The sequence below is a fragment of the Rhincodon typus genome, chromosome 1 (assembly GCF_021869965.1).
Source record: "Rhincodon typus isolate 14 chromosome 1, sRhiTyp1.1, whole genome shotgun sequence".
Classification (NCBI taxonomy): Eukaryota; Metazoa; Chordata; class Chondrichthyes; order Orectolobiformes; family Rhincodontidae; genus Rhincodon; species Rhincodon typus.
The window spans coordinates 99,658,640-99,683,593 of record NC_063332.1 but is presented as its reverse complement, the minus strand read 5'-3'; the positions used below and the strand labels follow the sequence as shown (position 1 = coordinate 99,683,593).

General features: G+C 41.4%; 1 protein-coding gene across 6 annotated transcripts in view; it reads right to left on the bottom strand.

Annotated features, from left to right (window-relative positions):
* LOC109920589 (prominin-1-A-like) overlaps positions 1–24,954 on the bottom strand; it is a 237,273-nt gene that overhangs the window by 204,477 nt on the left and 7,842 nt on the right. For all 6 annotated transcript variants that reach the window (XR_007263570.1, XR_007263572.1, XR_007263573.1 and 3 more), the window contains exon 2: positions 5,437–6,131. Coding sequence is in view for 3 of the 6 variants with exons in the window: in XM_048604798.1 (XP_048460755.1) it covers positions 5,437–5,659 (223 nt within the window). In the remaining 3 variants the exon portion in view is untranslated. The remainder of the gene's footprint in view (positions 1–5,436; positions 6,132–24,954) is intronic.

Below are 24,954 nucleotides of genomic sequence, written 5' to 3'. Positions count from 1 at the left end.
TCCAACAGGACTACTGAATACCAACACTTTTCCTTTCTTTAAGAACAGCAACAGGGATAATCCAGGAAATTATGGGCTGTTGAGCCTTGCATCAGTGGTAGGGAAATTATTAGAGACAATTCTTAGGGATAGGATTTACTCACATTTGGAGAAATATGGACTTATTAGCGATAGACAGCATGGCTTTGTGCAGGGAAACTTGCGTCTCATAATCTTGATTGAGTTTTTGAGGCAGTGACAAGATTGACTGATGAGGATAGGGTGGTAGATGTTGTCTTTATGAGCTTTAGCAAGGCCTTTGATAAGGTCCCTCATGGTAGGCTGATACAAAAGATGATGTCATATGGGATCCCAATGAGCTAGTAAGATGGAGACAGAACTAGCTTGGGTCATAGAAGACAGAAACTATCGATGGAAGGGTGTTTTTCTGACTGGAGATCTGTGACCAGTGGTGTTCTGCAGGGATCAGTGCTTGGACCCCTGTTGTTTGTAATAATTTAGAGGAAATATGTAGATTGTCGAGTAAATCTGCAGACAACACAAAGATTGGAGGAGCTGTGGATAATGAGGAAGATTCCCCAGAGGATACAGCAGGATACAGATAGCCTTGAGACTTGGGCGGAGAAATTGCAGATGGAGTTTAAGCCAAACAAATGTGAGGTGATGCAGTTTGAAAGATCTAATGCAGGTGGGAAGTATATGGTAAATGGCACAACCCTTCACAGCATCAAACATAGAGATCTTTGCATACAGGTTCAATCGTTTTCTGGAAGTAGCAACACAAATGGATAAGGTGGTCAAGAAGGCATATGGCATGCTTGCCTTCGTTGGTGGAGCAGTGAATAGAAAATTTGCCAAGTCATGTTGCAGCTGTATAGAACTTCAGTTAGCCCACATTTAGAATATTGTGTATAGTTCTGTTGCCAAACGACAAGGAGGATGTGGAGGTTTTGAAGAGAAATGGTTTACCAGGATTTTGCCTAATTTGGAGGATATTAGCTATGAGGAAAGATTGGAAAAACTTGGTTTGTTTTCACTTGAACATCGAAGGATGAAGGGTGACCTGATAGAAGTTTACAAAATTATAACAGACATGGATAATTGGAGTCTTTTTCCTAGGGTAGAAATGTCAATAACTAAGGGATATAGGTTTAAGGTAAAAGGGGCTAAGTTTAAAGGAGCTACGCGAGGCAATTTCCTTTTACACAGAGCTGGCAAGTGCCCAGAATGCATTGCCAGAAGAGGTGGATAAAATGACAATATTTAAAAGATAGGTATATGAAAAGCCAGGGAATAGAGGCATATGGGCCATGTAGAGGCAAAAGGTTTTTAGTTTAGAAAGGCATCATGTGCCCGCTCAGTCTTCGGCCGAAAGGCCTGTTTCTGTGATGTTTCTTTGTCCTGGGTAAGAAACAAGGAACTGGTCTTCTTTCTTTATTGAACCCCTCTGTTTGTTGGTCCCAATAAGGTTAACTTAAAACAAAGGATTTTTCCCTCATGCATAGCTCTCCCCACTCCAATATATACTTTAAAAGGGAGACAATTTAACTAGGGTTGATTAAAGAGTGGGTTTGTAAATTGCTCAAACATGAGGAAAAGTAAAAGTCAACACACATGCATAGGGATTAGAAATAAAAAGTGAGAAAAAAAAGTTTTAAAAATGAATGAGCTGTTGGTTTGTCCATGCAAAGTAAATGGCGAAATGTTGCAACCATTAAAATGGGTGATTATAGGGATGTTTACTTTGGCAAATTTAGAGATTTACTACAAGACCATCCAAGATGGAAGACAAGAAAAACTTGTGGATGTAAGAGCTTCTCCTTTCTTGAGGTATTTTCAGTGTTGGAGCTGATTTCCTCAAATTCTAGGAGCAGTAATTAGTGTTTGCTAAACTGTTGCATTGTTTTGGAACTTCGGCAAAAGAAGATCAAAACAACGACACTTTAAAAAGGAGGAAGACAGAAAAAGGCAGTGACCACATGGGCAGTGATTCAAACAGAGAAAGAAACATACACCACTGTCTGACCCAGCAGTAACCTGCACAGCTGCTGCCTTTGTCGTCTGGCTTCAAGTATCTCCGGACATGCTCTCTAGCCTCTTCACTATTCTTTCACACTTTAATATGCCCCTTAAAATCTGTCACTTTAACTAAGCTTTGTCTCCTTTTATATCAGTTTATGTAGCTCAAACAACTTGTCAAATAAATTTTGTTTCAAAACACTCAGGCAAAGTCCTTTGGGACAATTTGTTACTGTAAAAGGCTATATAAATGCAGGTCATTATACATCATATGAAATCCAGAACTTTGTATGAAGTTGATTCTAACAGTGGGTTGTATGTAGAATGCTTTCTTCTTGCATTGTCACAGTGCAGTATGAAGTTGAAGGTTGTCCAATTCCCCATTACAATCTTCAGGAAGGAAACCCCAAACTGAAATATTTGGAAAGCCATTTACCAGTCACAAAGAGTTGAACATCATTGACTATGGCCACTAAGCAAGACTCCTACTTATCCTGTTTAGGTGACAGGCAAATCTGGGTTGATTGGCAGAAAAGAAATATAAGAGACAAATAGTTGAGATAGTTATAGGACAGAGATAGTAGGAACTGCAGATGCTGGAAAATCTGAGATAACAAGGTGTAGAGCTGGATGAACACAGTAGGCCAAGCAGCAGGAAGGCTGACATTTTCTGAAGAAGGGTCTAGGCCTGAAACGTCAGCCTTCCTGCTCCTATGATGCTGCTTGGCCTGCTGTGTTCATCCAGCTCTACACCTTGTTATCTCATAGTTATAGGACAATCTCTTTAAAGCAACTTCAAGCAGTGCAACTGTAAATGTAAAATGATAAAAGCTAACTTTTTAACCTTTCAACAGATGGGAGTGTCATGACTTAACTGGAAAAACTGCACCAATAAAGCAAGTCTCACAGTTTCACAAGCTATCACAAATGTGCAAACATCCATTATATCACCAAGATGACCAATTTTCCTGACTGTCAGTCTGGACAAAAGCAATTTACACCAGGGTTTGTCATAAGCAGAAAATAACTATTTATTGTAAACACACCTAATTTGAACAAATGGCAGAGAAAATAAATGATTACTCAGCTAATACTGTGCAACTTAAACTCCATCGTTTAAAAACACCAACTATACTCTCACAGCAATTCACGATTAAGACAAATTGATGGTTTGACACAAATGTTATGGCTGGAAATATACAACAGGAAAAACAAATATTCTGAAGATCAAAAGTCCAGATCACAGAGGTAGGTTAAATTGTCCCTCAGTTCCTTTTGATTTTAAAATGATGATCTGCTGTTATCTGTAAACCAATGGTCAAACTTCACTTCAGTAGTTAAGCTGGTGTACCTAGATCTTTTCTTGTATTAGAATTCTTTAAGGTTCTTGTTTTTTTTCTTGTTTTTCATTCACACTGAGAGAAGGGAGAGGCAGAAGTTTTCTGTTTGTCAACTCTGAAGGTCCCTGCAATTACAGATCTGTAACAAACTCCAGTTGGACCAGTCCAAGGGCTATCATGTAGATTTTTCCATAACCCAAAACTCCTAGTGCCACTGTCTCAAAGTGACAAAGTAACAATCTCACTGCTTCAAAAGCAATATGGTCCTGCACAGCTAAAAACGCACATGACTTGATTTTTCCAAGTTGCAAAACTCTCCTGATATTTCAGCTATTTAGCAGTGTCCAACTTCCATTCCAGTTTATAGATCAAAAAAGAAGAGTGTGCAGTCATTACAAGAGGAATTGTCATTTGAGAAAAAGATTAAGTAAACTGGGCCTATATTCTCTTTTGTTTCAAAGACTAAGAGGTGATCTCATTTAAACGTACAAATTTTTTGTAGGGATCAGCTGGGTAGATGCAGGAAAGCGGCCTCCTCTGACTATTGGGCCTAGAACCAGGCAACAGAGAATAAAAGCAAGGTCATTTAGAACAGAGACAAGGAGGAATTTTTTCACTCAGAAGGTATAAATCATTGGAATTCTCTTCCCTAAAGGGCTGTGGAAGCTCAGTTGTTGAGATCAAGATTGAGATCAATATATTTCTACATATTAAGAACATAAAGGGATACAGGGATAGTACATAAAAATGGTGTTGATGGAGACGTTCAGCGATGATCTCGCCGAATGGAAGACTGGGCTTGAAATGCTGAATGGCCTCTTCCTGCTCTTATTTCTTATTTATGTTACTGGAGCAATGTGATCTGTACAATTTAAGCATTTACTTTTGAATTTGAGTGTTTTATTTCCAGACTTTGGAAAGTGTCTGGGGCAATTGGGAGAATTCTTTTAACTTACAAATCTCTAAAACCCTAATTAAATTCAATGTAATTCAAATAGAAAATATTGTTCATTTAGTACATATTTGTTTCAACCTGCTAAATGACTTTAATAAGATTAACCTCTTCAGGAAGTCAAGGGAATTGTTCATGGAGTTGCTGCTGAATCAAAATACAGTGCCCAGATAGTGAAAATTCTGATTTTCCTGAGATACATAAGCAGTTCTGACAAGTACATGCTTGTCATCCATACAACGTATTGAAAATAATAACAATGCATCATAAAGAGAACTGAGTAACCTTCATCTTGTACCTCACTACGTTAGAATTATGTAGCTATTTTAGACTTTATGGTATAACATTTTGTATAATAGTGTGATCTTATTATGATTGTAGCAAATTTTAAAGTTATGCACAATGTTTCTAGTAATGAAGAATTAAAATTTATTACAGCACTCAGATGGGCATTGTATTTTAAATCATTTGCCAGTTTTCTATTCCAGATAAGACATTCATTATAACCATAGCAACATATGGTAGAGGAGCTTATAGGATTTACTAATTATATCAGGTGACTCAGACAGCCACACCTAATCTCTGGATTTACCAACCATTTGCAGAAGCAGCACTTGTATCCAATCATCTACTTATATTACAAATGCAGATGGAGGTGAATGTACCAAGAGAAAACTGAATTTCATTTACAACGTAGCCAACTCATCATTGTGAGCAAATGATTTTTAGATAAATGTTTTCAATGAATTGCAATTTTTTTCCAAAACAGTTTACCTCAAATCTATTCTATAATGAGAATAAATAATACATAACAGTACTTAAATATAAGACAATATAAACATATTTAATGAACTACATTACTGAATTTCCAAATATCTACTAAATAGAGAAAAACATGATTGCAATCAAAAAGTTAGTTAATCAAACACACAGGAATTACTGAATTTATAACATAGTCACAGGTAAGATGGACATATTTATGTTAAGGCAACTGAGAACTTTCAATAATACCCATTCTGAAGTAAAGCAAAAATAGGAAGCGATACTATAATAATAATTAGTAGTAGTGCAGGTAAAGTAGACAATATAATTGTAAATGTACAGTCACTCATTAGTTATACTTACCATGAGGAAAGCTATTTGGTTGCACTACATGTAGGAAAGTACGTGCCAGTTGAAATAAGAATCCTATAATTCCAGGATCATAATATACATTCGACTCATAGTTCACAACAGGGACTGATCCAAAATCCAATGTTTCAGTTTCTGCTGGGTAGTTCCATTGCTGACTTTCACTCACAGTTCTACTACAAAGCATTAGTATAAACACTGTGACCGTAATAGCCATGACTGGAAATACACCTCAAATAAGGAACCTCAAATAAATGTCCTATTTTTTCTGAATTTGAGGGAAAGAGAAAGAAAACAAAAAGTCTTTCAACAATGTAGTTCCAGAAAACAGGAAATTTGGGAGCCACTTCAGCCTTGTTATTTCTGTGATGGCATTATTTTGAACAGATTTCACTTTGACAGTCAAGTTAAAAAAAAATGCAGGGGAATTTCCAAGTTCTTCATCCAGTATTCAGAATGCACTCTGATTTCAAATTCCAAATAAATTCATGTCCTGCAGAAATTGATTTAGTACATCATGTCTGACACAGAAAACGAGAGGTAGAAAGGTGACTGAAGATGCTGTTGCCTTAGCTCCTTAAACTATTGCTCAGCAGAAAGTCTTGTCTGTCGACAGAGGGGTAGGTCAACCTGCTCACTGGGGAGTATTAGCTGGTACAGCACTAGCAGCATGCCTCAAAGACGCTTATCTGTAATAGAACAATACAGCATCTTAGCCTGTAAGTTACAATTAATCCAACCCATACTGCCTAGTGTTCAATGAAGAAAATAAATTCTTAGGCAAAATTAAATGACTTTTATACTGTAATGAACTGGTCATGAACAGCAAAATCAAACAACTCAAAGAGAACAAAATTATAACAATTTAATAAATAGTCTAAACACTTGAAATATAAATTATTTGTTCAAAAAATACTATATGCTTATCATTTGTAATTTTAGTTGTCATAACCATATTTAAATAGTTTAAATATATACAAATGTATTTTTCCCTGAGAATATTGAAGCACAAAGTAATATATTTTTGCATTTCAAACAATCAATATTTTTGACTCAAGACTTTTTTTAAAAAACAGGAATAGTGTTTAGTAAGAAAATAAGAAAAACATGTGATCCGGAAAGGGACATTCTCATATTCATTTATAAGTGCAGACCAGGGCATACTCCCGTTTCCTCAGAGAGTAAGCTTCATAAAATGTAAAAAGTAACGTCCATGTTTGCACTGTGAAGACCAATGTCTTTTTAGTTTTCTATATTTTGATTGTGGATTGAAATGAGAAAAGGACAGTTTTATAATTTAGGGATTATGGAGAGGATTACTTCACTTTTAATAACAATTTACCTGACATTCATTATAAATGCTGTTTACACTGCTGTTTAGTCAAGCAGTGGGGACGTTGTTGCAGATGAGCAAAGGGATGTAACCAAAAGGAAATTCAGTTAACAAGTAGCTGATAGGTCTGTGGATGGTGATTAGTTGTCAATGACAAAGGCCTTCTGCCTACCAACAATTACGTGATTATCTTCCAGGTAGCTGAACAGTTTTTGGGTCAGAAGCCTTTGGACATCTGTAAAAGAAGGAGCTGTCATTTCCTCTGCTGTATAAAGAAAGCCAACTTAATTATCTCAGAGATGGTAGGAACTGCAGATGTTGGAGAATCTGAGATAACAAGGTGTAGAACTAGATGAACACAGCAGGCCAAGCAGCATCGTAGGAGCAGGAAAGCTGACGTTTCGGGCCTAGACCCTTCTTCAGAAAATGATCTCATCAGTTGCTGTAGACTGTGGCTTTTAGCCAATAAGTCAGAGTTTAGAAGCATGAACCAGTTGCCTTTCACCTTCTGCAAACAAGTGAAAGTGCCTAGAAAATGAAGATTTAGGTGTAGCAGGTCCTGATGATCCCAAAGGTTAATCTCAGTGAGTCCTGCGGACAGGAAATATTGAACTGCTTTCTCAGTCTTTCCCTCCTCCCACATCACAGTTTATATTTTGTCTGTAAGTAGGTGTGTGTAGGGGGAGTTTACAAGGGCATTAGAGTTTTCCCTATGAAAATTGGTATTGATGGTTCATAATTGTGACAAGAATCTATTTTTTTCGTAATAATCATTCTTGTTAAGTATGGAAACCTATTCCATGCTTTCTGTCAACCTAGCTCTGAAAAAGACAGGTAAATTGGCTCATTTTGTGTACTTTTATGAAACTTTTAACTTTTGTAATGACTCTGGAATAACAAGGCTTGATAACAAGCATACTATTCTAGTGAGGTAGAACAGAAAAGAGGATATGATGGCAGTACAATAAAAGGCAGCTCACAGAAACTGAAAGTGGTATTCACAATGCTGACCATCCCACAATGCTGACCATTCCAGCATCAAAATACAGCATACAAGAACTGAAGGGAGAAAGAAAAATAGCAATCTCAAGCTAGTCTCACACCCTTTTGATATGTGAAGGGAGTAGAAGAGCAGTCCAAATAAATACTCAACTACATACATCCACGTCCATGAATTAGATAAACAAAACCCACTAGTCAAAGCATGGGGTTTGATCACTATCAATATTGATTCTCTTTTCAAAAGCAAAAATACTTTGGAAATTAAAACTAAAAATACTGAAATACTCAGCAGATCTGGCAACACCTTTGGAGAGAAAGGAACAAGTTAATGCACTAAATTTTTCCTCCCTGTTACTGCATGGTCGACAGTGAGAACAATGGGAAAATACAACAATTTTCCTAGTTTCCCCTTAAGCTCTAATTGAGTACTTCAGCACCTTGCTATTGAGTAGCAACTATCTTATTTCCTACTTCACCTTATTTCTATGCCACTTTCAATTCTCCTCTGTTTCCCAAAGAAACCAAATGACACAACATGTAAGACACAGCAGGTTTCTGGCAGCTGCTATTTGCAATCGCTTGTCCCAGCCATTATGCAACCATGTTTCAACCAAAATAACACTGCATGCTCTGTTACCGCCACCCTCTTCCACCTTTGGTCCACACAAGTCAGCAGCAGGAAACCACCTCATTATGCCCATCCTCAGACCAACTCAACACTACTCTGATTTTTCAACACTTTACTCTGGAGTTCAGACATACGTACAATTTTCATGTTTGTCACCTCATTTTGTGCATGAGGATACACACACATTTTCTGTGTCTACATAGGATGCATCTAATGGCTCAATCACTTTGTACTTGCCTCAAGGCTGCCAGCCTCTGTATGCTTGACATTTTTTTAAAAAACACAGAGGGAGAAGCAGGCAGCTAGTGAAGATGGAGAGCAGCGAACAGTCAATGACATGGGAATGTCAATGGGTTACATCTATGTACCACCTAAGTATGCACCAGCAACAAGTGCAGTGAAAATACTTCATGTCCATTTATGTGAAGGACATGTCAGAAGATCAAAGCTGAGCTTATGGGGCCAAGAAGGACCACTTTCAGTCAAGGGGGACTGTGACAAGGGACTTACTCCATGCCAGTTCAAGGGGTTGGTGTCACAGTCAACTGGGTGCCCTACTAGAGTCCAGGATCTGTGTACTTGGAATCTAGGGATTAGACCACAGTCAGTCCTGCTGGTCAAGTGCTATCTGTCTGAGATTACACGTAGGTCAGTCAATGGATTGTGGAAACATCCATTCCAGGGACTGAGGGATGCACAATCAGAGCTGTCCAACCAAGTCAGTTCAGGGAGTGGAAGAAGATCAGCCCTAGGGATTTGTTCAATAATGGTCAAAGGAATCATCGTGGAGCAGTTCTTGGAATTCTGCCAGAAGTGAGCAACTCAAGTCTAGGACGATCTTCATTGCACTGCCTCACTGAGGGAACAATTATAGCTGACTGTCAGAATTCTATTCCTCCTTTTGGTTGTGCTACGTATATTTTGACAAGGTGACAAATCTCAGAGCCTTTAAGGGAGGTATGATATTGACCTCCCCATAATGTGTGAAGACATAACGTGAGACTTCATTGTGATGGATGCAAGGGCTCAGGAATATCTTCAATAAAACTGTATCATCTTTCTGGCCTTCTCCACATATTAACTGCTCACACATCTGACAGGGAGACAGCTGTGGATGGAATCATTGTGGTGTTGCTTCAAATCTGAAGACAACATAGAAGATGAAAGCAGTTATACTTTTGTCAAAAGGCCAGAAAGCACACCAACCATCAGCAACTACTGCACAGCCTCATGCAGGAGAAGCAGCAGATGAAAATCCACCAGATAAGGCACAGAAGAATGATCATTTACAGGTCTCACTGTACATTTACTTCAACTTTCTGAAAGATAGCACAAGCCACAGTTTGGGATGTCCTGGAACACCACCAAACTGTGTCAGCTGCTAAAGGAGGATTTGGGCTCAGATGGACTGGGTGGCCATCCCATCCCAGTCAAGGTCACTACTGCCCTGAATTTTTATCCTATTGACTTGCTCCAAAGAGCAGCTGGGGACCTGTACGTTATTTCCCAAACCTCTATCCACAAATGCATTAAGGGATCGAACTGATGCATTTCTTCTGGGTTACAGCTGTTCATATATCATTGTGTTGTGTAAAGGAGAGTCACACAGCTCAGGTAGTTAGCTTCTTTTCCATTGCTGGCTTCCCCCTGGATGCAGGGCAATATTGACCACACCCACATTGTATTGAGAGCATCCTATCACCAACCTGCAGAGTTCATCAACAGACAACGTTTCAAATCTATTAACTTTCAAATTATATAAGACTGCTGCTGTCAAATCTTGGAGGTCTGTGCCCGATATCCTGAGAATTGCTACGAGTCCTACATAGTAAAAATCTTACAGGATCCCATGACTTTTCAAGGTCCTTGAGCCATACAGGAATGGCTTCCGGGAGACACAGCAACACAGCTCATGATACCTTTATAAAACTCTCAGACTGATGCAGAATAAAGATATAACACTATTCACACTTCCAGCAGGCCATAGTAGATCAAAATTGATAGCCCTATGTTATGATTTCAATGCTTGGATTGCTCTAGCAAAGCCTTGCAGTGTCGTCTGAAAGAGTGCGGTGCATCATTGCAGTACACTGTGACCTTCCCAACTGGACCTGACAAATTGGACATACCCTAAATGCAGAAGAAATGGAGAATCAATTTTCTGAGGATGTAGATGAGGATCAGGATATTGATGAAGATGGCCATCCAAGACAGCATGACTGAGCAATGCTTTACTGAGTGCTAAAGACAGAGAAAACCAAATTAAAACTCACTTCCAAGATGAGGAAGTTGGCCTTGGATTTCATTTAATTGTTTAACATTTTCTGTTAATCTGGAAGGCAGCCCCGGTTCAACGCAACAGACACATTGTTATTGTTGCAGTACTTGCTCCCTTCTGTTGCTGAAAAGCTGTGTATCTTTATCCGTTTGAGCATTTACTTCATGATCCCACTTTCAAGTATATAAACATAAATTGAGAGAAAAATCAGCAGTAAACCAAACATTGAATGGCGCTAAAGTTATGAAGTTCTTAAGCTTTCAGCCAGCATAGTGCGTCTAAATGCTACGCAATGAAGTCTCTCATGATAGCTAGTAGGTTGTAAGGAAGCCTGGGGAATCTCCTTTACACCTTTCCCTCAGCAGTAACCCATCAATGTTTCAAAGTGCACATAGACTACCAAGTTGTACTGAAGTGCTTGAGCGTCCTGTACGACAGTGCTCAATTTGTGAGAAGCAACACTTTGTACAGCTGTTCTTGACAAACACTGCTCCAGGAAGGAGAGTGGGCATATGAATTGCCATTGTACATCCCCCCAACTTTAAATGGCAGTGAAAAGTTTTTGCAGAGAATGAACCTTTTCCTCCAAGAGATGTGGAATCATCAGTGATTCGTCTCATTCAGAAAGTGAGTGTAAATGTGGAATGACGTGACTATGCCACGTCCTAAAATAACCCCTGCACATTGCATTTAGCCTCAGTGTTGTCCACACTCAAATGTATCAACTTGGCTGTGATCCTGAACATCTTAATTCAAGGATCTGTGACATTGGAGGCAATCTGCAGTAGTAAGAGAGAGTGGGGACTGCCGATGCTGGAGAATCTGAGATACCAAGGTGTAGAGCTGGATGAACACAGCAGGCCAAGCAGCATCAGAGGAGCAGGAAAGCTGATGTTTCAGGTCTAGACCCTTCTTCAGAAATAGGGGAAGAGGAAGGGGAAAGGGATTCTGAAATAAATAGGGAGAGAGAGGGAGGTGGATAGAAGATGGATAAAGGAGAAGATAGGTGGAGAGGAGACAGACAGGTCGAAGAGGCAGGGATGGAGCCAGTAATGGTGAGTGTAGGTGGGGAATTAGGGAGGGGATAGGTCAGTCCAGGGAGGACGGACAGGTCAAGGAGGCGGGATGAGGCTGGTAGGTAGGAGATGGGGGTGGGAGGAGTGGATAGGTGGGAGGAAGGACAGGTTAGGGAGGCGGGGACAAGCTGGGCTGGTTTCGGGATGCGGTCAGGGGAGGGGAGATTTTGAAGCTTGTGAAGTCCACATTGATACCATTGGGCTGCAGGGTTCCCAAGCGAAATATGAAGTGCAGTTCCTGCAACCTTCGGGTGGCATCGTTGTGGCACTGCAAGACACCCAGGATGGACGTGTCGTCCACGGAGTGGGAGGGGGAGTTGAAATGGTTCATGACTGGGAGGTGCAGTCGTTTGTCGCGAACCGAGCATAGGTGTTCCACAAAGCGGTCCCCAAGCCTCCGCTTGGTTTCCCCAATGTCGAGGAGGCCACGTCGGGAACAGCAGCTACAGTATACCACATTAGGAGATGTGCAAGTGAACATCTGTTTGATGTGGAAAGTCTTCTTGGGGCCTGGGATGGGGGTGGGGGGGGAGGTGTAGGGGCAGGTGTAGCACTTCCTGCAGCTGCAGGGAGAAGTGCCAGGGGTGGTGGGGCTGGTGGGGAGTGTGGAGCAGACAAGGGAGTCACGGAGAGTGTGGTCCCTCCGGAAAGCAGATAAGGGTGGGGAGGGAAAAATGTCTTTGGCAGTGGGGTCAGATTGCAGATGGCGGAAGTGCCGGAGGATGACGCGTTGGATCCGGAGGTTGGAGGGGTGGTACGTGAGGACGAGGGGGATTCTGTTTTGGTTGTTATTGCAGGAAGGGGGTGTGAGGGATGAGTTGCGGAAAATGCGAGAGACACGGTCGAGGGTGTTTTCGACCACTGTGGAGGGGAAGTTGCGGTCCTTGAAAAACAAGGACATCTGGGATGTCTGGGAGTGGAATGCTTTATCTCAGGAGCAGATGCGGCAGAGGCAAAGGAATTGGAAATTGGGGATGGCATTTTTGCAGGAAGGTGGGTGGCAGGAGGTGTATTCTAGGTAGCTGTGGGAGTTGGTAGGCTTGAAATGGATATCGGTTTCCAGGTGGTTGCCAGAGATGGAAACAGAGAGGTCCAGATGAACTTAAGGTTGGGGTGGAAGGTGTTAGTGAAATGGATGAACTGTTCGAGCTTCTCATGGGAGCTTGAGGCGGCGCCGATACAGTCATCGATGTAACGGAGGAAGAGGTGGGGGATAGGGCCAGTGTAGCTTCGGAAGATGGATTGTTCCACGTAACCTACAAAGAGGCAGGCATAGCTTGGGCCCATGCGGGTATCCATGGCCACCCCCCTTGTCTGTAAGAATTGGGAGGAATTGAAGGAATTGTCTCCTCCCACCTCAAGCCCCACCCCTATCTCCTATCTGCCAGCCTTATCCCGCCTCCTCGACTTGTCCATCCTCCCTGGACTGACCTATCCCCTCCCTAACTCCCCAACTACATTCACCGTTACGGGCTCCATCCCCGCCTCTTTGACCTGTCTGTCTCCTCTCCACCTATCTTCTCCTTTATCCATCTTCTATCTGCCTCCCCCTCCCCCTCCCTCCCTATTTATTTCAGAATCCCCTTCCCCTCCCCCATTTCTGAAGGGTCTAGACCTGAAACATCAGCTTTCCTGCTCCTCTGATGTTGCTTGGCCTGCTGTGTTCATCCAGCTCTACACCTTGTTATCTGCAGTAGTAAGAGTTGTTTTCTTGTGAGAAATGAGCAATGTTTGGCAACTGCAACCTCTTTCATCCTCTACAGGCTGCTCACCTCCCATACTAGTGTAATTTAACTATGCCCAACAGTGCAAAATGCACTACAGCAGACATTTTAAGAGTGCAAATCAATATATATTCACTAAACAACACGGTAATTCATAACTTTATGTCATCCATGCCACATATATACCCTGAGTGTATTTTATTAATTCCTCTATCACTTTGGGGCAGTACAGTGGCTCAGTAGTTAGCACCGCTGCCTCAGCGCCAAGGACCTGGGTTCGATTCCATCCTGGGGCGACTGTCTGTGTGGAGCATGTACATTCTCCCAGTGTCTGCGTGGATTTCCTCTGGGTGCTCCAGTTTCCTCCCACAGTCCAAAGATGTGCAGGCTAGGTAGATTGGCCACGCTAAATTGCCCGTAGTGTTCAGGGATGTGTAGGTTAGGTGGGTTATAGGGGAATGGGATGTTCTGAGGGTGGTGTGAACTTGTTGGCTTGAAGGGCCTGTTTCCACACTGTAGGGATTCTGTGATTCTATGATGCATCTAAATGCAGTCCCAAATTTTGCCACAGCAGTGAAGGGAGCCTGGTCTGTAATTGGTCCTGTTGGCTTGGATGATTTGTGCAGTTGCCCCTGGGATGTTTAGGACTAGAGGTATGGGAAGGATAAGAACATCCTGCCCAGATGCACATTCACAATCCTTACTTCGAACTTCTGCAAGCTTTGCAATTACACGCAAAGGAGAAGTGGAAGGGCTATGCACCCCTGGAGTAGAGTGACTTATGAAAAAGCTCCTGGTAGTCACGTGTGTGGGTCTTCCTCCTTGAAGATGCAGCTGGTTAAGGTGAATGGAGAAACTGGGTTAAGGGATGGGCGATGATAACTGATGACCTGTCTTGGACATCCCACGTAAACGCGACAGTCAAGAAGTCACAACAACACCTCTTCTTCCTCAGGCAGCTCAGGATATTTGGCATATCCATAAGGTCCCTTAATAATGTTTACAGATGCACCATTGAAAGCATACTGTCCGAATGCATAATGGCGTGGTATAGCAACTGCTCTGCCCAGGACTGTAAGAAATTGCAGAAGGTGGTGTGCACAGCCCAGACCATCATTGAAGCCAACCTTCTATTCACATGGCTCACTGCAGCAGAAAGACGGCCAACATCATCAAAGACCCATTGCAGCCTGCTAATGACCTCCTACCAACTTCGTCCTTCAGACAGAAGATACAGAAGCCTGAGCACATGCACAAGCACAAGCACGTTCAGGAACAGCTTCTTTCCGCCCTGGTCCACACTTCCTTCACCCCCAACACCCCCCACAGCCTGACGGCACCTTCCCCCGTAACCAGCAAAGGTACAACACCTGCCCATTTACCTCCTCCCCAATATCCAAGGGCCCAAACGTACCTCCCATGTGAGGCAAGACTTCAAATACACTTCACAGAATCTAGTCTACTGCATTCGCTGTTCACAACATGGTCTCCTCTACATTGGGGAAATGAAGCTTAGACTGGGTGACCACTTCGCAGAACATCTATGTTCTGCTCGCAGAAAAGACCTTGAGCTACCTGTTGCATGCCACTTTAACGCACCACCCTGTTCCCCGGCCAACATCTCTGTCTCTGGCTTGCTGCAGTTTTCTAGCGAATCTCGACGCAAGCTGGAAGAACAACATCTCATTTTCTGCTTGTGGACCTTGCAGCCCTACGAACTCAATATCAAGTTCAATAATTTTAGGGCCTAAACTCTCCCATGTCCCAGTCCCCTACACCACACACCAGGCCTTGTTATCACGTAGCCTGCCTATACACGCCACTTGTTGTTAGTCACTAATATTTCCCATTAACCACTATTCACCCTCCCAGCCTGATCATTATCAACTCCTTTGTCTGTCCAACTGTTCCTCTCTCCCTTTAGGCTCTATCCTATCGTTTACTCCCTACCCCACCCTCCTCCCTATTTTCTGCATATGAACGGACGGTTCTGAGGAAGTGTCACCAGACCCAAAACATTAACTGATTTTTTCTTCACAGATGCTGACAGACCTGCTGAGCTTTTCCAGCAACTTTGTTTTTATTGTTGTTGTGCTTGTTGTGATCTGCCTGTACCACTCGTAAACAAAACTTTTCACTGTATTTCGGTACATGTGACAATAAATCAGTCAACAAATCAGGTCAGTATTGTGACAGACCAAGGAGATATTTCAATATAATCAGACAATAAACATACCAATCAGGATGAAAGACTACAGGGTCGCACCATCTATGGCTAACTAAAGAACTTAAAGTTAAGATCAAACTAAAAGAAAAAAAATATACAATTCCACAAAGATAAGTAACAGGGCAAATGATTGGACAGAAGGACAGCATACCATACTCCATCCAGAGGTGGAAGTTAGAATGCCATGTCATTTTGTCCAGTATCTCTGCAATGCAACACCTTCTTCCACTGGTGTCAACAAGGGCCACAGAAAAAGTCCTCCACATCAGGTTTCCAAGCACATAACTGGGGCTTCATACTGGCACATTCCAGCCAGAGGACACTCTGATCCTTAGAATCTCTGCTCCAGAAAATTGGAGGATGCACCAACATTATGGGAAGGCGATGGGAATCCATGAAAGCCAAGTGCCACATGCGAACATTCATCAGACAGAACAGCACCTTCAGCATCTGACTGTGCAGCAGTCTCAGTCAAAGCTACGCAGGCAGGCTTATTTGTGAACCTCATGCAATGTAGCAAAGTGTTTATTGGTCATAGGTTAAGTTCATTAATTGTAAATATTATTACGCCACTGGTCAGCATCCCCATATAATCCCAAATGCAGATGGAGCTTACAAGTTTGATCTTTCTATGCAGTTCATGCTGTTTAATAAAAATTAAGGTTGAAAACAGATGGAATCCTTCACAATATCCAATGCTTGGACAGTCAATCGTGACAGAGTTTCAAGTTCATATGGGTGCTATGGAATGGAAAGCTTTCATTCAGATAGGTTTACAACATCACGCGCCACTAAGAATGGCCAGCCTCTGTATCTTCATTCTTGTACTTACACCTAAAACAACATTTGCTCACTTTTCATCATCAGTTTTGTGAATATATATATTTACAAATGTTATAATAAATTCACAATGAAGTGTCACTAATACCACCTACATGTTGTCATAAAGTCTTCACTGAATGTCAAGGTGTGGTGGTTAGGTTGCGTCTTATTGGTGATGGACATAGCCCGGCATTTGTGTGGCCTGAATGTTACTTGCCACTTGTCAGCCCAAGTATGGACACTGTCCAGATCTTGTTGCATTTGAACATGTACTCCTTCAGTATCTGAGGAATCATTTAACATTGCGCAATCATTGGTGAACATCCCACTTCTGACCTTATGATAAAGCAGCTGAAGATGGTTGAGCATAGAACTCTAGCTTGAGGAACTTCTGCAGCGATATCCTGAAGCTGAGATGACTGACCTCCAACAACCATGACCATCTTGTTACGTGCCAGGTCCGGAGAGATTGCCCCCGATACTCATTGATTCCAGTTTTGCTAGGGCTCCTTTACGCTACACTCAGTCAACTGCAGCCTTGATGTCAAGGGCTGTCATTCTCACCTCACCTCTGAAATTCAGCTCTTTAGTCCATTTTTGAACCAAGGCTATAATGAGGTCAGGAGCTGAGAAGCCGAGAAGCCCTGCCAGAACCCAAACTGGGCGTGACTGAGCAGTGCAGCTTGATAGCAATACTGATGACACCTTCCATCACTTTACTGATGATCAAGAGTAGACTGATAGGGCAGTAACTGACTAGGTTGGATTTGTCCTGTTTTTTTATGTACATATATCTGGGCAGTTTTCCAAATTGTCAGGTAGATGCCAGTTTTGTAACTGTACTGGACCAGCTGGGCTAGGGGAGCGGCAAGTTCTGGAGCACAAGCCTTCAGAACTATTACCAGGACATTGTCAGGGCCCGTAGCCTTTGCAATATCCAGTGTCTACAACCGTTTCTTGATAACACATGGAGTGAATCGAATTGGCTTAAGACAGGAATTTGTAATGCTGGCGACTACTGGAAAATGCTAAGATGGTTCATCCACATGGTATTTCTGGCTGAAGATTGCTGCAAAAGCTTCAGTCTTACCTTTTTGCACTGATGTGTTGGGCTTTTGCAGCATGGAGGGATATTTGTGGAGCTTCCTCCTCCAGTGAGTTTTTTAATCATCCATCACCATTCACGACTGGATGTGGCAGAACTGCAGAGCTTAGATCTGATCTGTTGGTTGTGGGATCATTAGCTCTATCACTTGCTGTTTTGCTGTTTGGCATGCAAGTCATCCTGTTTGGTGGCTTCACCAGGTTGACACCTTATCTTCAGGTCTGCCTGGTGCTGCACCTGGCATGCCCTCCTGCACTCTCCATTGAACCAGAGTTGATTCCCAGGCTTGGTTGAGTGGGGAAATGCCAGGCCACAAGGTTGCAGATTGTGCTGGAGTACAATTCTGCTGTTGTTGATAGCCCACAGTGCCTCATGGATGCCCAGTCTTGAGTTGCTATATCTGTTCGAAGTCTGTCTCGTTTAGCATATTGATAGTGTCATACAACACGATGGAGGTTATTCTCAATGTGAAGGCAGGACTTTGTCTCCAAAAGGACTATGCGGTGGTTACTCTAAGGAGGAGGTCAAGTAAGTTTTTTTCCTCTGTTGGTTCCCCTTACAACTGCCATAGACCCCACTTAACAACTATGTTCTTTAGGTCCCTGACTAGTTCAATCAGTAATACTGCTGCTGAGGCACTCTTGGTAGTGGGCATTGAAATCCCTCATCCAGAGTACATTCTGTGCCCTTGCCATCCTCAGTGCTTCTCTAAGTGATGCTCAACATGGAGGAGTACTGATTCATCAGCTGAGGGAGGGCGGTACATGGTAATCAGCAGGCAGTTTCCTTGCCCACGTTTAACCTGAAGCGCACAAGACTTCATGAGGTCCAGAGAAAATGTTGAGGACTCCCAGGGCAACTCCCTCCCAACTGTATACCACTGCATCACCACCTCTGCTGGGTCCGTCCTGCCAGTGGGACAGGACACATCCAGGGATGGTGTTGGTGGTGTCTGGGACATTGTCAGGTTGTTGCTTGACTAGTTTGTGAGACAGCTCTCCCAACTGTGGCACTAGCTCCCCAGACATTAATAAGGAGGATTTTGCAGGGTTGAAAGGGCTGTTTCAGCTATTGTCTTTTACACTGCCCAGGTCAATGCCAGGTGAGGGAAGGTAGATTTGCCTATATGGACTTTAGCAAGGCCTTTGACAAGGCCCCTCATAGCAGGCTAATATAAAATGATCACATAGGATCCGTGGTGACCGGGGAAGATGTATACAGAACAGGATTAGTCATTGAAGACAGATTTTTTTCTTATTCATCTACAGGACGAGGGTGTTGCTTGTCTAGGCCAGCATTTATTGCCTATTCCTAAGTGCCCAGAGGGCAGTTAAGAGTCAAAAACATTGCTGTGAGTCTGGAGTTACATGCAGGCCAAACAGTCCAGTGATAATACCACGAGGCCATCGCCTGCCCCTACAGTAGTGCTGGAAGGGAGTTTTTCTGACTGGAGTCTTTGACCAGTGGTGTTTTGTATGAATCAGTGCTGGGACCCCTGTTGTTTGTAATATTATATAATGATTCAGTGGAGAATGTAAGTAGCTTAATTATTAAGTTTGCGGACAACACAAAAGATTGGAAGAGCTTCTGAGTGCGGAGGATTGCCAGAAGATACTGCAGATAGGCTGGAGACTTGGGCAGAGAAATGACAGATGGAGTTTAATCCAAACAAATGTGAAGCAATGCATTTTTGAAGATCTAATACAGCAGGGAAGTATACAGTAAGGCAGAACTCTTACTAGCATTAACATACAAAGAGATCTAGGCATACAGGTCCACGGTTTCCTGAAAGTGGCAGTGCAAATGGATAAATGGATCAAGAAGGCATATGGCATGCTTGCCTTCATCGGTTGGGGCATACAGTATAAAAATTGGCAAGTCATTTGCAGCTATTTCAAGCTTAAGTAAGGCCATAATTCAAATATTGTACATTTCTGGTCACCATACTACCAGAAGGATGTGGAGGCTTTGGAGAGGGTACAGAAATAGTTTACCAATATGTTACCCGACTTGGAGGGTATTACCTATGAGAAGAGATTGGAAAAACCTTGGTTTGTTATGACTTGAACGACGAAGGATGAGGGAAGACCAGATAAAAGTTTACAAAATTATGAGAGGCATGGATAGCCGGAGTCTTTTCTCAGGGAAGAAATGTCAATTAGTACAGGAAGTAGGTTTAGGGCAAAAAGGGATAAGTTTAAAGGAGATGTGAGAGGCAAGTCTTTTTTAGATATAGGGTGGTAAATGCCTGGAATGTGATGCCAGAGAAGATGGTGGAGGCAGATATAATTGCAACATTTAAGAGGCATCTTGACAGATATCTGAATAGGCAGAGAATAGAGGGATGAGGACTGGGTAGAGGGAAAAGGTTTTTAGTTTAGAAAGGCATCCTGTTGGCGCAGTCTTGGTGGCCTGAAGGGTGCCTTCCTGTATTGTACTGTACTGTTCTAAAGTGATGGAAGGTGTCATCAGTGCTATCAAGCAGCACCTGCTTAGCAACAATTTGCTCACTGAAGTCCAGTTTGGATATGGCCAGAGGCACTCAGCTCATGATCCAAACATGATCAAAACAGTTGAATTCTATAAGTGAAGGGAAAGTAAAAGTCTTTAACATCAAAGCTACCTTTGACTTGGCATCAAGGATGCCCTAGCAATACTGAAATCAATGGAAATCAGCAGGTTGATTGGTTGGAGTCATACCTAGAAGTAAAGACAATGGTTGTGGCTGTTGGAGGTCAGTCATTTCAGCTCCAAGACATCTCTGTAGGAGTTCCTCAGAATAGTGTCCTCGGCACAACAGTCTTCAGCTGCTTTATCAATGACCTTCCCTCCATCAATAAAGTTAGAACTGGAGATGTTCGCTGATGATTGCACAATATTCTGCATCATTTGCGACTCATAGACAGCCTCTATTGTAAAGGATGTAATAGCAGAGCATTTAGAAATGCATGCAATCAAGCAATGTCAGCATGACTTCATAGAATCCCTAGAGTGTGGAAGCAGGCCATTCATCCCATCAAGTCTACACCAGCCCTCCCTGAAGCAGTCCATGTTCAAATGCAAAAAGATCAGGACAATATCCTGGCTTGGGCTGACAACTGGAAAGTAACACTCGCACCACACAAATGCCAGGCAAAGACCACCTCCAATAAGAGAGGAACTAACCACCCCTTGACATTCAACAGTGTTATTATCACCGAATCCCCCACTATCAACAACGGGCTTATCACCGCCCAGAAACACAACTGTACTTACCACATAAATAAATTGACTACAATAACAGGTCAGAGGCTAAGAATACTGCAGTGAGTAATTCACCTCCTGACACTCCAAAGCCTGTGTACCATCTACAAGACACAAGTCAGGAGTGTAGTGTATCCCCCACTTGCCTGGATGAGTATAGCTCCAATAACATTCAAGAAGCTTCCAACATCCAGGGCAAAACAGCCTGCTTCAATGGCACCACATCTACAAGCATCGAATCCCTCCAGTAGCAGCAGTATGTACTATCTACAAGGCGCACTGTAGAAATTCACCAAAAGATTCTTAGACAAAAGATTCAAAACCCATAACCACTTCCATCTACAAGGAAAAGGGCAGCAGATATAGAGGAATACCACCACCTTCAAGTTTCCTTCCAAGCCACTCACCATCCTGACTCGAAATACGTCGCCCTTACTTCACTGTCTATGGGTGAAAATCCTGCAATTTGCTCCCTAATGGCATTGTGGTTCTACCTACATCACATGGACTTCAGCAGTTCAAGAAGGCAGCTCACCTTTTCTCAATGGCAACTAGAGATGGACAATAAATGCTGGTGAACAGCAATGCCCACATCCCATGACAGAATTTTTTTAAATTTATTTTTGAATTATAGGTGGATGCTCTAGGCCATGAAGTTGAAGACACTGCTAAGGCTGATCTGTTTAGCCAGTGGGACCGGTTGCAATTGGCAAGTGCCAAAGATGAACAACAAGAGATAGAGAAAATCATTATCCAGGGTGGCCTGACAGTGTTAAAGAAGTACTTAAGCAATTTATTCATTTTGTCCATAGGGTGATGAACTTGGGTTTTAAGGCAATTTTCAAGGATGAACAAGTCCTAATACCAAAAGCTTTACAAGATATCATGACCATGATATAGCAGGGACATATGACATTAACACAAAAATGGTTAGCATGTAAATCTGCGTACTGATGCAGGTTAAGCCGGACATTCAATGACTCACAAATGCATGTGACGCAGGCTAAGCATAATAACCCCAGCAGCAAAAGGAAATCTCTACATCACACCTTGGATGAAAACATCAGACCTATTCACAATGCACAAGGAAGATTATATCCTGATGGATGAGATGGATTACTTCTCTAAACATCCCATTGTCGGACTACTTAGGAAATAAAGAGTGTAGCCATCATTTGACACAAATGAGTGCTATTTTCAGTTTATTTGGCGTTCCTGATCAGATGGTGTCTGATAATGGACCACAGTACACTGGCAAACTATTTTAAGACATAAATTCTGCATTGTAAGTGGCCATAGCAAATCGTCACGCACTATCTACACTTCAATGGTCTAGCAGAGCATTCAGCATATACTATCAAATCAATGACCATTAAGTATCAACCAACAAAAGGAAGATTATTGTAATTTTGTGCAACTACAGTGAAGAAGGGATTACCATACCCATTATAACTTATGCTTAGAAGACAAATGCAAACAATTCAGTCAAACAAACAATTATTTAACCATTCAAAGACATAGGGTATTTTCATTCCCTTACATCCTTGAATTAGAGAGAGATACATGACGAGTGAGCAGTTAGAGAACTACCAAAATAATGCACTGGGCAGAGAGTTCATGTTACTTAGACAAGTGCTAGGATACCAGAAAAGAACTTAAAAATACACAACTAGTCCATATCATGACAAGTCATTACTGATCATGACAATACAATACAATACAAAGGAAAAGAAACCAGCTCAGATCAGAACAGGATACACAAATTATGCATGAAGAAAATGAGGTGGAACACTCAGTTACTGGCAGCTAGACATCCAAGTTATCAAACAAGTCTAATAGCAAAGAAAATGTACCTCTCCATACAGTTGTATGATTACCAGATCAGGATGAGTTTTCAAACCTCCAAAAAGATGCACTTTGAAATTTTAGCCTTGTAAACTTTGTTTTTAATCTGTTTGTATAATTGTCAAATTGATTGCACATGCCTATGTAGAATTATGTATATGTATTCAGCATAAGTTTTATCTTTGGCTAAGGAAGAATGTGGTGTGTTATTTCTCACAGTGAGTATGCCTTTAACAGACATCTTCATGATATCATACAAAAACTGAAAGAACTGAAGATGCTGTAAATCAGAACAAAAACAGAAAATGCTGGAAGAGCTCAGTAGGTCTGGCATCATCTGTGGAGAGAGAGATCAGAGTTAATGTTTCAGGTCCAGTGACCCGTCCTCAGAACTTTGAGTCTGACCCAAAAACTTTGAGCAAAACGTTAATTCTGATTTGTCTCCACAGATGCTGCCAGATCTGCTGAGCTTTTCCAGCAATTTCAGTTTTGGTTCATGATATTATCACTGCTTCATAGCATGTGACCTGAGGATAAAAAGATATTATGTTCCATCTTACCTTGGACCACCAAAATCATGCTCCTCTGTTGTAAAGTGGCAGCTTAATATTACCCCAGGCATTTGTGTCTGACAACTGTAATGTTTGTATAAAATAGTTAGTTGTAATAAATGTCTGTTATATTCTTCAATATGTATGCCTAACATCTTATGTTACTGGAGATAATATAAGCATTGCCACATCAGGTAAAAACACCTGTTGGAGTCAAGCTCACATCAAGTACTATGTCATAGTTCAACAGGTGAATCTCACCTATGATTGCAGTAAAATGGGTGTGGGGGTAGATTTAACCTTTGACAGAGAAAAAGGTGTAAACATTCCGAATCCTGAAAGTACAGAATTAATTGTACGGCTGAAGACTATGAGGAAAACAAATGCAACTTTAAATGAAATTAAAATTGCCAGTGCAGCATCTGACATTAGGAGCAAGCAGCTCTTTTTCAACTACTAAGAGAACTTGCTAATGGGATGTTCAACTAGGTTGCATAAATAATGTAAACAAAAAAAAATAAAAAAATAGTTTTTGTTTGCATGACTAAAAGTAGAAGGTTGCAGTCAAATTACACTTTCCTTTAAACATAAACATTTAAACATAGCATATGTACACTTTCGGAAATACTGATAGCTTTTTCAGTCTAGAATCCATTTCCTACAGATTAATCAATTTTCCTGTATATTCATTCATTTGGCTTCTGACCCTTGCGAAGAATTGTTTTGCTGCACTGTCAATCTGATCATGTGAAACACCACAAAACTGTCACATACAACAAGTAAATGCCTAATTAAATACTTTAAACGTGGACTAAAGTGAGAAAAATCTCAACATGTACACATGAAATAATTGCAACATGAATAGTATGCATTTAAGTGGGATAACAAGGTGTAGAGCTGGATGAACACAGCAGGCCAAGCAGCATCATAGGAGCAGGAAGGCTGACATTTCCGGCCTAGACCGTGGCACGAGTTTAATTCCAAAATTAGCCTATTAACTGATTTAGTTTCCCCAAGACATTTGTAATGATTAAAATTGTACAACTATTGAAGGATGTTTTAGTCTTGCAGTTAGACAGACTAAATGTCATCTCCTAAATTTCAGTTATAGCTAAACTATTTTAATCAAATATTTACAATACAAACAATGTCAATATTATATTTCGTGCTATACTGCAGTCAGATTATAATTTAGGTAGGGCTCAACACCATGCAGCTGACATATTTTTACAAGGATGAAGTTAATATATTCAGCATGAAAGCAAATCCAAGATTTGTGTGCACAGAAATATTAATATTCAGAGGATAAGCAAAATACTCAGAAGCATCAATGCTAAAATATTAATAGCTACACACTAATACATCTCAACACAGAAAGACTCCAGAAGTACTCCTAGTAACTTTTGCACTTAATGCTGATAAAAGGTAATGCATAACTAAAGTGCAGGTTGAACATAGTCATTGAATACCCAGTAATTCAACTTATAAATTTGTTATTTCATCCTACACTGATGAGACAGAATATTTTGTGTCACCTGTAAAAACGACAAGCGAAATTAACACAATAATGCAAGCATCAAATTGGATCTTGACACTCTTGCAGTACTGAATTTCATAGTAGGAGACTCTAATTACTTGCATTTTGGAATTTTGTGTAATCTTTATTTCACATTTGCTT